This window comes from Erinaceus europaeus, chromosome 9 (assembly GCF_950295315.1).
Source record: "Erinaceus europaeus chromosome 9, mEriEur2.1, whole genome shotgun sequence".
Classification (NCBI taxonomy): Eukaryota; Metazoa; Chordata; class Mammalia; order Eulipotyphla; family Erinaceidae; genus Erinaceus; species Erinaceus europaeus.
The window spans coordinates 44288055-44301468 of record NC_080170.1 but is presented as its reverse complement, the minus strand read 5'-3'; the positions used below and the strand labels follow the sequence as shown (position 1 = coordinate 44301468).

The window sequence follows — 13414 nt, the reverse complement described above, 5'->3', positions numbered from 1 at the left end:
TTCCTTGGGATACCAATGCAGTTTTCTTACCCGTTCACATAACTGAGCCAGTCCAAATTGAAATGCTAGATGCTTTAATTGAGTTCGAATAGCTGAAACTGCTGAGACACTAAACTTAAAGCTTCTGATGACTTTTTCAATGCCTCCAGCACGCACATGTATATAGGCTATTTTTATAAGCTCCCTTCCTGAGAAATCACCTAATATTAAGTAGGCAGTTGGAACCAGAGCCAGCTTGGCCGAGGCAGCTGCCAGTCTCCCACCACCTTGTTCAGCACCTGGAAAGAACAAAAATACCCACATAGAATTCTAGCTTTGCTTCTCCTTTCTCAACTTGTGGGATCTACTCTTGAGCATACTTTTTATTTTTTACTTTTTTCTTTTGTATATATTTTATTTTGGGCTTTCTCCCTTTTTTTGTGATTTGCAATGATGTACTTGCGTAGCTAACTTTTGAATTGCACTTTTTAATAAATATTTGTAACAAGTTTTTTTAAAGAAGGGTATTTTCTCATGTTTAGGATAATGGTAAGTGAGGAAATCTGCCTAATGGCAGATTTATAAAACTAAAAGGTTGTTGACATCCAACATTTACACTCAACTTCTCTTTGATATATAGATCAGTTATTTTCAAATTAGTAAAAAGGCATGGGGTGGAGGAGGTTGCATAGTGGCTATGCAAAACAAACTGTCATACCTAAAGCTCTGAGTCCCAGATTCAGTCCCCTGCACCACCATAAGCCAGAGCTGAGTAGTGCTGGTATGTGTGTGGGTGGAGGGGGGAGGGGGAGGCACTATGACAAAGGGCTTTAGATGTAGGATACAATTTGTTTTTACCAAGTTTTAAAGCTTATTTTATAAGTCTAGAACAGGGATGGTCCTTAAAGTTGCATTAATGTGGGCCATTTCCCAGCAATATAACCCCAGTACTCACCTGACAAGAACATCTAACAGCATAATAACATCTTCAGGAATCGCATAAGTGCCCTAGTTAAAAGTTATGCCATTGTCCGCTATTACCAGACTTACTGCCATATGGTAGCCGGGCCTTTGGGAATACCACTCATCAGAAATGAGTAAGATATTCCTGTAACTTCAGGGACCAATTTTTGTGTCCCCAGACTGATTACTATTTGCATAGCTTTAGAATCAGCGTACTGACCTTCCTTATCTAAGGTGTTTGTTAAATATTCACTGTGTAGTGTAGACCTCTGGCTGAGGCGAAATTAGGACAGCATCTTAAAAAAGCAGCATTTACTTAAAACAAGCTCTGCAGGGCATCCTCCCATTGCACCTCCACACTGGCAGATCTGTTCTGTGACAGCCAGTCTCCAAGAATTTGCTTCTGCCCCACAGGATGGAGGTTCAACCAACTTGAGCATGTGTCTGACCCTCTTGTCCTCCAACTGAACAGTCCTTCCACTCAGATGCTAAACTAGGTCAGTTAAGTCAACTTAGTTTTCAGGACAAATATTTCTTCATCTATGATAATGTTTTGCTCGACAGTAGCAAACACAAGGGTATAGAGGTGTAGAGGACCAGAGGTGGTAGCAGCTCCTCCCAGTACACACACTGCTTAGAAGCATAGCCTGTGACTGTTGAACATTTTTCTCCCTTCAGTCTACTTTATCCTCTGTTCATCTGAAGAACTGCAGAAAAGTGATAGATGAGAGTAAGAATACAGTTATTAGAAGAACATTTTAGTAATCTGCTGGCTGGTGGGGGGAGTAGCTGGAGGGTGAGGGAACAATGGAGATAGTCTGCCAGAGTATGATCCAACTGGAAAACAAAATACCTATAGTTTCCTGTCCTTTTTATTTTTTTACCTTGTCCTTTGTCGATTGTGATGTGCACTGTGGGGCAGTTGAAAGTAGAAAGAAGCATATGTTCCAGGAGACTCTTTATGCCAAAGATGGGGAGTGAGAAACTTGGGAACTAGCCCATTAGTCTCTGCTTCTAGTCAAAGTGAAAACAGACTGAGGGTCTGGTAGCCAACAATTTGGCAACTTTCTGCGCCTTCTCACCTCGTGAGATTAAGGGCTGTGAAGAAATTGAGAAACTGAGTTGAACTCCAACAGAAATCTGTTTCTGTTAAGTGTTTTACCTTCTGTAAGTGAAGGTGCAGAGCCAAGATTCTTGTGGTAATTTCCCAGGGTGTACAGTCAGACCAGAGGGAAATCTAGTTCCTGTTACTTGTCTAGAAATTCTTAGTACTTGAAGATCTAAAATCTGATGATAAACATGAGTTGCTTTTTAACTCTGTCAACTTTGGACAAAACAGCAAATTTTGATCTTGAAAGCTAAAGTTTTATTCTAAAATATGAAACATACGTACAACCTCTAATTCTCTTTGTCTTCCTCTCTCTGCATTTCTTTCTCTCCCAGATGGTTGTGTATATATTTATAATATATTATATATATATAATATATATATATATATATATATGTGTGTGTGTGTGTGAAAAGATACATATATTTGTGAAAAGAATGTTCTTTGTCCATTAGAAGTGACAGAAGATGAACCAATGTGTTTGCAGACTGATGGAGTCCCTACCCCAGCACCTGCATGTGCCTCCCTGACCGAAGTTGGTCTTTTTCAGGTGGCATCACTGAAAGGCCCTGTGAGGTCATCAGACACTTGACTCCTCCTGGGTCTCTGCTACTGACCTTGTGAGAGGAGGTTATTTTTCTGGGATGTCCAAGTGCCCTTTTCCAGCCCCCACATCACAGAGTGTGCTTAAACTTAAAAAAAGGCAGTCCTACTCTTGCTGGACCAGCATTGATCTGCCATTCATAAACTTGCATGCTATTCTTACTGGGAAACTGCTGTCGGGTATTAAGTCCAGGTTCTGAGGGTTCTGAGTATAGTAGAATAGCCCTGCAGAGAACCTCCAATGCTGAAGCCTGATCATCCTGGTGGGACAGCCACTCCCAGTTAGCCAGTTTCCAGGATCAGCACCACCACTACCCCTCCCCCAGAAGACTCAGAAGGACCTGGGCTCATGTCCTCGACATTGAGAGTTGAAGCAACTGGGGTGTCATATCAACAAGTTGAAGCAACTTGGTGTGTCATTAACAAGTCTCCATGCCTAGAGTCCACACTATCAGATAAGCTTTCAGCATTAACAATGCTTCCGTGACATGGCTGAAGGGGCTACCAGTGACTTGTGCTTCCCTCACACCCCTAGGATGCTCTTTCCTTTGGACAAACACTGAAGCTATGTTGAAGAGAGGTGCTTTGGCCTTGTTGCTACTGTCTGTAGGTATTTGGAATCTTTTGGCATAGTCTCTTAATGAGCACAGATACTTGGAGAGACAAGTAAGAAAGAGCTTAGTGTGTTGGTGTCATTTCCTTCTGATGTGGCCCACTGGTGGCCCACTGGCTGAGCAGACAGGAACTCTGCTTGGGTAGTGACAGTCCCAGTACCCGTCCATTCTGATTGGGGTCCACATGAAATCCATCTCATGCCCCTAGTTTGCCAGTGACAGCCAGCACTCTGTAAGAAAGCATGAGATGGATTACCATTTTGTTGTCTTTAAGGTTATAAGTTAGGAAACCCAAAGGCCACTTGATTACCCAAAAGGTTTTAAATCTAAGCCCACTGCTTTGCTGTCTGCTGACCATAGCTCTGGAGCCCTATGCTCTGGGATTGATGGTGGACTCATACTCCACTCTAGTGAGGTTCTCTGCCTGTCTGGGTAGCACCAGCTTCAGGAGTGCTCTTTCTGGTTCTGTAAAAAGTCTTACCTGAGCGTTACTGCTAAAAGTCCTGCCATGAAGGCCTGTTCTGGAAGAAGCAGACATCCTAATAGAGTATCTGTTCTGTCATCTGTTTGTAAGAGAAGAGGCCAGCCAGATGTCCTGCTGATAAATTATTGCAACTGCTTGCTAAGTGCCATGTGACTATGTCCAACTGACCCACGTCTGGTGAGGAATGGCCCAGAAACTGCCCAGGAAAGGACCAAAAGAAGCAAGCTGTAAATGGTAGGGATTCTATTCTCATTCCTAGAAATATGCTTTCCCTGGCTCATTTGTAATCAGAAATGTCATTTGCAATTGAAAAATGGAATGTGTAATATATGGTAGTACTCACCAGGACTAAACTATTGTATTTTTCCAGGAAAAAATAACCTTATGGTGTTTCAGTTAAAAAAAAAAAAAAGTAAAAGGTGCAAACTTAAGAGGCGAGATCAGGGATTAGAATTGCAAATGCCTGGGTGATTTCCAGATGGTGCTTCCCCCACCCTCATCATGACAAGGCACTGGTGCCAGAAGTTTACAGCCCTTGCACAGGTAGATAAGACTCCTGTTCCCTCCACCTGCTGTGTCTCCAAGTGTGTGGGGACCTTTGGTCACAGCATCTCTTGGGGATGTGTTAGAAATGTAGGTTCCCAGGTCCCAGACCTACTGAGTCAGACTCAAGGTGTGGTTCAGTGGCTGTTTATCGAGCCCCCACGGGACTATGATGTCCCCATCCTCACCCCCTAGTTTGAGAACCACTGTGTTGTGGAACTAAGGGTATAGTCAGCCATTCCTGCAAATAAAGCATCTTTCACAGCTTTGATTGTAATCCTGACATTGAAAAAGTGTTGACACTATAAACTTGAAAACTTAAAAAAATACTTGTATAAAAAAGTAAAAACCTCAAGTAGCCATCCTTAAAAATGATATTTTTACACCCTAGAGTCCATTAGTAATGTTTCTTACTTCTGCTCTTGAAATTGTGTTGCAGCTGTATAAAGACCATTGTTCAGTATTAAAGAGAAATGGAAAAACCTAGAGCTTTGTCCTGGGTGGTTTTTGTTTCATTTGCTTGACTCCCTCTTCTTCTGCCACCAGGAATAAACACAGAACTGTAGATAGCTGGGGTGGGAAAGGCTTTTGGCTGTTGGATGGTCCCAATCCTAAACACTTCTTTCTCTGGCTGAGTCAGCTCTGTATAAGCCCCCAAACAGTTTAAAGAGTCCTTCAAATATGCCGACAACAAAAGTGCCTTCAGAGGAAGAATCTTCTTTCCATTCTGTCTTTGATTCCCTCACCCTTACTGATACAGAACACCTTTTAGTGTGCCAGGCACCATTCTAAATATTAACTCACATAGTACTTAAATATTTAAAATGGATGCACAAAACTATGAAGTGCCTCATCTAATGCCCCAAATTGTGCAGACGAGGAAACCAGGTCACAAAAGTAATATTGCAAGGTTGCACAGCAGCGAGAGACACAGCCAGTTTCTATGCCCCAGGGACTGGCACTGAGTACACATCAGTGCTGGGGAAAGCCTGGGCAGGAAGGGCTACAGGCAAACAGGCATGCTAACTAGCCTTGCTGGAGGAGCACACAATGCCTATTCGAAGCATTGTGGTTAATGCTTGAGGACTGGGAGGAATGGTTCTATGTATCCCTTGATAACAGCAGAGCAACCTCACACCTTGGGAGAAATGTGGATTTAGGCACAGGGGAGGGTTCCAATTCCATCAATACCTCAGCTCCTCTCAGGGTCTGCTGGACACCAAGTGATCTGCTATCATAAATAAGGTTCCACCCGCCTGTAAGCCTTACACTGATTCCAACTTCGGTTGAAACTGATTTAGAGTCAAGACCTAAAGGGGAAATAAAACTCCCAGGAATGATAGCCCCTTCTCACTGTCCAAGAGGGTATTTCCAGCTTTCATCGATGTCAACTTCAGGGTATTGGATGTCTGGGAACAGGGACCCTCCTCCACAGTGCCAAAATCCCCAGCATTAGCAGAGGCTCCTGTGGTATGCAAGTGCAGACAACCTGAGCACAGAAGTCCCTCAATAAGACACCTCTGGCATGAGGATGCTGGGGGGTGAAAATGTCCAGAAACCATTTGGGCATATCCTTTGACCTTTTGCCAGTGCTGTGCCCTGCCTCTAAACACATCATCATGTGCTCTCTCTTCCGTTTACAAGAGTTCACAGCAATACAGGATCACCTTTGCAATGGTGTTATCAACTCTGTGTGAAGACTTCTGGGTCCTGCCTCTGAAGTTCTACTTCCCAGGACTTCTGGGAAGTTTTGGTGATACATAAAGTCGAAGGAAAATCAAAAGAAACCAGACCAGTTTCAGGAATACTTGTCCCCTGTCTATGTAATCCAGGAACAGATGTCCCCAACTTTGTATTTAACAAGGAGCTTCTACTTCGGGACAGCATTTGATGAGAATCTGCTGTGGAGAGCAGTTCTTTGACCAAGACATTAGGCACACTGGGGAAATAACGTTGCAGTCATTTTTATACCTGAAAACTGAAGCCTGGAGCAACTGAGAACTTAGCTCATGGTTATGACTAATGAATGGTGGAGTCAGGATCAGAACTTAGCCTCTGGCCTCTCTTAAAAGAAAAAAAAAATGGTGTTAAGGGCTCAGAGATAACTCACTCAGTAGAGCACATGCCTTACCATACTCAAGGACCCAAAGATCAAGTTTCACTGCTACACAGGAGCACTATGCACAGTACCTAGTTTGGGGGTAGGAGTAAGGAGTGCTCCACAGTGGAACAGTGCTGTGATCTCTCTCTCAAATAAAAAGAATGAAAATTTGGCCCAGGATCAATATAATAAAGCATATTGAAAAAAAAAAAGGTGAAAGAAAGATGTGTTATTCACATTTCAGTGGTGATGAGCAGGCATTTCACTATGTGTTCTAACCAGAGCAACAGCAAAGATAAAGCTAAGGAAGGAAAGAGAAGGTTAAAAAAAAAAAAAAAAGACAATGGTACAAATGAGTGGTGGGCTGACATTGTATTCCCCAAAAGGCCAAAGATAAAGCCTGGATAACATCTTGACCTCACCTCTAGCACTATACTACCTCACTGTGGAAGTCAAAGAACCCAAGACGGGCCTCAGATCAGTCTTGCTGGTAAAATGTTTTGGAGTTTTAACTGGAAACATGCCTAACTCTTATAAAGTCAGAAAAACTTGGAGCCTGGGCTTAAGGGGGGGGGGGGGTTCCAGATAAGAATCAGTGTTGGACATATAACCACCATGCACTCCAGTGCCAGCCAGCACCCCAGGTCTCAGGTTTAACATGCAGCAGGAGGGAGGCTAGGGAACTTGGGGCTGGTCTTCTGGTGAGTTTTTCTGCCCACCAGGTGGGGTGGGCTGCCTTCCTGGGGTTCCCATTGGAGTCCTTGGCACACTGGTTTCTTTTTCATAGCTGGAGCTGACTGCCCCAGGGCTCTGGGCACCCCAGGGCAGGGCCAGCCTCTTTCTAATGCTGGCACCTGGCCAGATCCCTGAGAGTGGGGTCTGAGCCCAGATTTCAGAAGGACAAGACAAAAGCAAGCCCAGCAGGCAGCCAGACATCCAAAGGGGAGCCCAGATACCCTCTGGGCTGGCAGGGCAACTATTATGGCCTGTCTCCAGGTGCAGAACACCAGGGCTATCCCCCAGTAGCCCCCTCCTTGAACCAGCACTCCACCTCAGCCAAATCTGGAGCCTGAAAGCTGGCTATACTTCCTGCCAAGGGAGATTGTTGCCATTTCTAAGCAGGTGCTCTGACTCTGGAGGGAAGAAGAGAAGCAGATTAGTGATAGTGGGACTTTGAGAAATAGCTCCAGGACTGGCATGGAGGTTTGGGTGGGGAGTAGCTTAGGCAAATGGACAACAAAAGTCAATGTGTTGCCAGGTGAACCTGGTAGAGGAAGACAAGACAGGGCTCAGATCCTATGGGATTAAGGGAAGGGGGCATGGTTAGCATGAGGTGACAGTGCTTCTCAGGAAGGCATCCCATTACCTTGTAGGCTGTTTCAGCCAACACATGACTAGCTGAAGTTCCAGGTGGGGGAATGCATGGAATTTGGGCATGGTGGGCCAGGGAACCAGCAACCAATGAAAACCCACAGAAGGGCCCAGTGGTTCTGAAGGAGGTCAGTTTACAGGACCTGGATATTTGGTCAAGCCACTCCACCCGTGGGATGTAGTACGTCACCCAGCATCCTCTTGGTGATAGAGAGATAGGATTGAGGATGTCTCTTTCCCCTCAAGGACCAGGAACATTCAGGCCAGTCATCAGATAGGAAAGATTTCAGCAGCTTTGCCTCCCTCCAGAATAGGATCCTAACAACATTTTCAATTACAACTTCAGATACACATAACATCTGAAAGAAGCATTTCCCAAATAAAACCTACCCTTGGCTTGTGCAGGGCTCTAAATGCATTTTATTTTGTGTGTCTAATGCTAGTCTGAGAAACAGCAGATGAATTTTATGCCCAGGAATAGGCTGAGAGAGACCTGCCTGCCCTTCCCTGCTCTAGGTGAGAGCTCTGACCCTCCTCCTTGTCAAGACCCCGTGCCCCCACCCTGTGAAGTGAACATCACTAGTCCTTAATCTGAGTTGTTGCCCACCTCCTGTTCCCATATCTGACCTCCAGGAAGAAAGTAAGGGGTGACTAGGAAAGGCAGAAAGGAGAGAGCAGGGGGCTGCCCCTGAGAAGTCAGTTTTAGGGGCAGAGCCAATCACAGACCTTGGTCCTCCCTTCCAGAGTACAGACTGAGGACACTCACCACCTCAACACACCCTCTAACCTCCCCTACCCACCACTGATCCCTGCCCACTGCTTGTTAAAGGAAAGTAGATGTATAGCTCTGAATTGGTATTTTAATCATTTAAGACTCAGCTGGTCATTAGCTGACAGAGAAAGCAGGCCTTTGGGTAGAGTTCAGGCCAGTGTGGGACACTCCAGGCAAGACAATCATCCCTGCCCACTGGTCTACCCACACACAGGTGCCACTAGGGAATTTGGTCAGAGCATGTCCAAAGCTGACAGGATGTGACACAGGCAGGGGACAAGTGTTCCTGAAACTGGTCTGGTTTCTTTTGATTTTCCTTCAACTTTCATGTATCGCCAAAACTTCCCAGAAGTCCTGGGAAGTAGAACTTCAGAGGCAGGACCCAGAAGTCTTCACACAGAGGAAGGACTGTGAGCGCCAATTTTGGTTTTGAAATCTAATCACTAGCAAAAGTTCGCCTGACCCATTTTTGGGTTAAAAAACACAGGTGGAAAATGGAAGCTGGAGAAAGGAGACTGGGAAAAGCAGCTCAAAGCCAAGATGGCCAGGTATTTTCTTTGGTTCTCAGGGCTGGAGCTACAGGGTGTGTAGCAGGATGGGACACACAGGGGAGGGAGGGACTCCTAAACCTCTCTCCTTGTCAACAAGGATACAGGAAGGCAGTGTCACAAAATAGTGGAGGGAGACCCTTACTTCTTTCCCAGTCCTGCACAAATGCATGAGGTTTCCACAACAGGTACAACTAGGCTCCTTCCTTGTTTCCAATGGGGTTGGTCACAGAAGCACTGTCACAGCCTAAGGGGTTATATGCCACCATGACTTTTTTTTTCAGTTGACAAAAGCAGTGATATGTTCCAAGCTACCACCACTCCAGATAACAGGTGGGGAGGCGGCTCAGGTCTTCTGCGGCAGAGGTGGGGTGGTGGGCAGGGGGCGTGACAGTGAGAGCAAGAGCTCCAGATCACCTTGGGCCAGGCCTCTGCCGCAGCACTCGCAGAGACAAGCTGTCAGCGTGGGCCAACAGCTCTTGAACGTGCACTAAGCCCAGTCTTGCCACCTTGGCCCCATTCACTTCCAGGATCTCATCCCCCACCCCCAGCAGCCCTGAGTAGAGCTTGGCAGTGCCCCGGTCAGTCATCGCCTGCACGTAGAAGCCTGTGGAGGAAAATAGGAGAATTTCAGGTGTGACATCCAAGTCAGACACACAGTCCTAGGGAAGACTGAGAGACTGAGTGCTGCTTGGAGTGGGATGGTTTGGCTCACATTGGCACACACCCACCCCTGCCCTTACTGCTCCACCCCAGCAAAAGTCAAGTTTTCCTGAACCTACACTCTGAAATCTGGGTTTCAGATCTCATGGGTACTTTCCCCACCAAGACTCCTGCAAGACTGAAGTTGAATAAACTTAATCTTTTACCATCTTTCTTCTTCCTATTCAGAGGAAGGGAGTCCTCTCCAGCATCTTGGTCACTCAGAACCTTTCCTGCGGGTGAGGCTTTCCCTGGGCCCTGCTGTCTTTTACCTCCTCTTCCATGTGGGTGGCTCATGTTTCCTGCTCTGTCTCCCTTGATGGGAGGGAATTGGGCTGGGGAGGAAGGGAAGGTTGAACCAGAAGTGGCTGCTGTATACGGGCTGAGCAGGTGGCAGTGGTAAGAAAGCTGAGAGATGCCCACCAGACCACACAGACATTGTTATCATGTCAGCCATTTGGAGAGACTAAGGTAGGTTTTGCCACTGAAACTCAGGTTTCTCTTGGTGACCTTGTACAAGTCTAAACCTCTGCAGATCACAGTCAGCTCTGAGCCCATCTCTCTGTCTCCCTTCTTATCCCTTCTCTCTCCTTTAAACCTTATTTTCACCTACCTGAGAAACACCTTTTCAGAGTCGCACACCCTAATGTGGTGTCTGCTTTACAATTTTGGGGTAAAGGTATGGCAAATCATTTTGCCCCAATGGCTCACAGAGTAGAAGTGAAAACTGGCTGGTGTGAAAACTGACTGAATTCTTCCAGAATTCCTCCCTGACTCCCTGTGTGTCATCCAGACCAGTGGGCAGCCCAGCCAGGGGCCTGGAGCCAGGAGCCATGTGACATAGTCTTTGGGAGGGCCCTGGACTCAGACAGGCAGGCACATGCCTTGTGCCCAGACACTCAGCAGCTGGAGGAGGGAACTGTTTCAACGAGGCAGCCACATCAAAGGGATCCCATGCCCAGCAGGCACGAACAGCCTCTCCTGGCTCTCCAGTTAAGAGATGGCATTCAAGATTCAAGGTGTTAGCCGACAGCCTCGTGGCCTTTTTTGGGAAGCCTGCCAGCTCCAGCAATCCACACCTGGGTTCCTCAGATAGAGCTCCTGAGGGGAATGTCCTAGCCTGTCTCCTCTCTGAGTGAGAGGCTCTCTGCTTTCAGAGCTTCACAGAGTCTCTGATCAAAAGCAGCTCAGAGGCAGCCCATCCACCCCCACCCATGGTTGCTGACCCCGGACCTCTGAGAACAAAAAGAGAAAGGGCATACCTGAATCCCTGCGTCCATTCCCTGAGGCCACACAAAAGCCAAAAGTGCCCCCCGGAGAGCGTTGTAGCTGCAGCTGGCTGGTGCCATCTGGGAAGACCTCCACCACACGGCCCACTGTGCGTGCCCGGCTGGGGGCACTCACATCCTCCACACTGAGGCTGCGCCGGGGCTGGACCTCAGCTAGCCTGCAGGGGACCCAGGAAAGTGAGGACAAAGGAGGCAGGACTGGAACTGATGCCTACAGTCACCCAACTCAACCAGCACTGCCAGGGCTGTCTAGGGTCCATGAAGAGTCCAAGGCAGCCCAAGCCCCAGTAAGAACAAGGGTTTTGAATCTTGTGGGACCTCTCTGAGAATCTGATGAAAACTATAATTTTACATATATATATATGCCAGAACACTACTCAGCTCTGGCTTACGGTGGTTGAGGAGGGATTGAACCTGGACATCGGAACCTCAGGCATGAAAGTCTGTTTGCATAACCGTTATGCTGTCTCCCCTGCCCAAGCTATAATTTTAAATAACATTTCCACAAGTGAACAGATACCCTGAAGTTACTCCAGGGAGAATCTGGAGAAAGCAGTTGGCCTAGAGAGACTCATGCTCAAGTCACAGGTCAAGATCCTCTGTCTCAGGATCTTGTACCCATCTTTGGCTGGGCTAGGGAAGCACTTAGTATTGTGATGTCAAGATGCTGTTAGATAATAGCAGGTCAAAGGAATAAAACCTTCCAGCTCTCCTCCTGCCAGCAACCTGGAGTGCAACCTCACTGGCAAGGGCACATGAGCAAGATGGTACCTAGGTAGGGGTAACAAGGCTCATTCTTTTTTTAAATAAATAGTTTTTTGTTTGTTTTGTCTTTTTTTTTTTTTTTTAACAGAACAGAGGGAACTTGAGAGGGAGGGGAAGTAGGGAGAGAGGGACAGATACCTGCAGCCCTGCTTCATCACTTGTGAAGCTTTCCCCCTGCAGATGGGAACCAGGGGCTTGAACCTGGGTCCTTGTGCTTGGTGATACATACACTTAACCAAGTGTGCCACCATCTGGTCCCTTGGCTCACTCTCTCTTAAAGGGAGGGTGGATTACGTTGCTGAGACAGGAAGTTAAGCTCTCCTGGTCAGTCTCTAGGTTTGCCCTCCAAACCACTTGCCCATTCTTACCTGCCAGTTGCTTGTTCATCTCCTGGCTCCCTGATGAGGTAGAGGCTAGAACGGTCCACCTTGCTGCTCAGCAGAGTGTGGAGGTTCTGAAAGGAGGCAGCTTTCCGATGCTGGTGGGAGGGTGACACCTGCTGGCCAACATTCAAAATTGCAGGTGAAAAAAGCTTCCTAGTAAGGGTTGAGACCTGACCCCAACTGTGGATCTGAAAGTCTTCTAAGAAAGTAATGATAAGGTGCCTAGCAGGTGGTTTACTCAATAGAATGCATACATTATCATGCTGTACCTACAATCCCACTGCCATCCAAGTTAACTACCTCACTGTGTCTGTTTCTAGAACATGACCTGACCTTGGAACTCTCCGGAGTCCTATCACTCAACTGCCTCTTTGGCACATCATCTCTCTTTCCCTCAAATAGGCATTCACTTTCACTCATTCACTCACTGTGTGAAGACTACACCAGCTACTGTACTGAGCACCATGAATAAAAAGATCAAGCAATGCTCCCTCAAAGAAGTCATACTCCAATGAAAATACTATGTGACCTTTTCTAGGAGCATAGGATGAGATGGCAACATGGAGCAAAAGCTCTCATCTTGGCCCAGGGGAGGGCTCGAAGTGGTTTCCTGGAGGAAGTGACACTGGGAAGCAGCAAGAGACAAACAGAAATGGAAACAGGAAGGGAAGGTGAGAGCAGCAGTGCAGTTTAGGCACAGGCAGTGTGAGACCAGGTTACAGAACTTCAGGGAGGTCAAGGAAAACTGGGGTCCATGTGAGAAAGAGAATGACATAGGCTGAAAGTCAGATCACAAATAAGTCCTGTCAAGTGATCTGAGTTTTATCCTGAGGTGACAAGGAACCCATGATGGATGCTGAGCATAGGGGTGGCTGGCTAGATTCGCAAAAAACGGACCTCCCTGAATGCCTGAAAGAGAAAGACACAGCAGGGAGACCAGTTAGGGGACAGGTTGAATTGATTTGTGATAGTCACTGTGGCCATGGGAAAGGTCCCAGAATGACCAGGTAATAGACTCCAGCACTTGCTGGTAGTGTTGAGGGAACAAGCCAGGGAGGAGTCTAAGATGAAACCAGGCTGGGGCAACTAGGGAGCAGGACAGAAATGTGGGGTGCTGCCTATCTTCTTGTGTCCAGGGAACTCCAGTCTCAACTCCACAGGAGGGACACCAGTAGCAGCACTGTCTACC

General features: G+C 46.8%; 1 protein-coding gene across 3 annotated transcripts in view; it reads right to left on the bottom strand.

Moving 5' to 3' along the window:
* Nucleotides 1–2457: 2457 nt before the first annotated feature.
* Nucleotides 2458–13414, bottom strand: part of KIAA1614 (KIAA1614 ortholog) — a 30942-nt gene continuing 19985 nt past the window's right edge. The window contains exons 8-11 of one of the 3 annotated variants that reach the window (XR_009551574.1): nucleotides 12211–12341; nucleotides 11051–11235; nucleotides 3749–9693; nucleotides 2458–3497 (exon numbers count right to left, since the gene is read on the bottom strand). Coding sequence is in view for 2 of the 3 variants with exons in the window: in XM_016189466.2 (XP_016044952.1) it covers nucleotides 9500–9693; nucleotides 11051–11235; nucleotides 12211–12341 (510 nt within the window). In the remaining variant the exon portion in view is untranslated. Of the gene's footprint in view, nucleotides 9694–11050; nucleotides 11236–12210; nucleotides 12342–13414 lie in introns of all 3 variants that reach the window. The other 2 variants (XM_016189466.2, XM_016189467.2) reach the window with 2 other exon arrangements.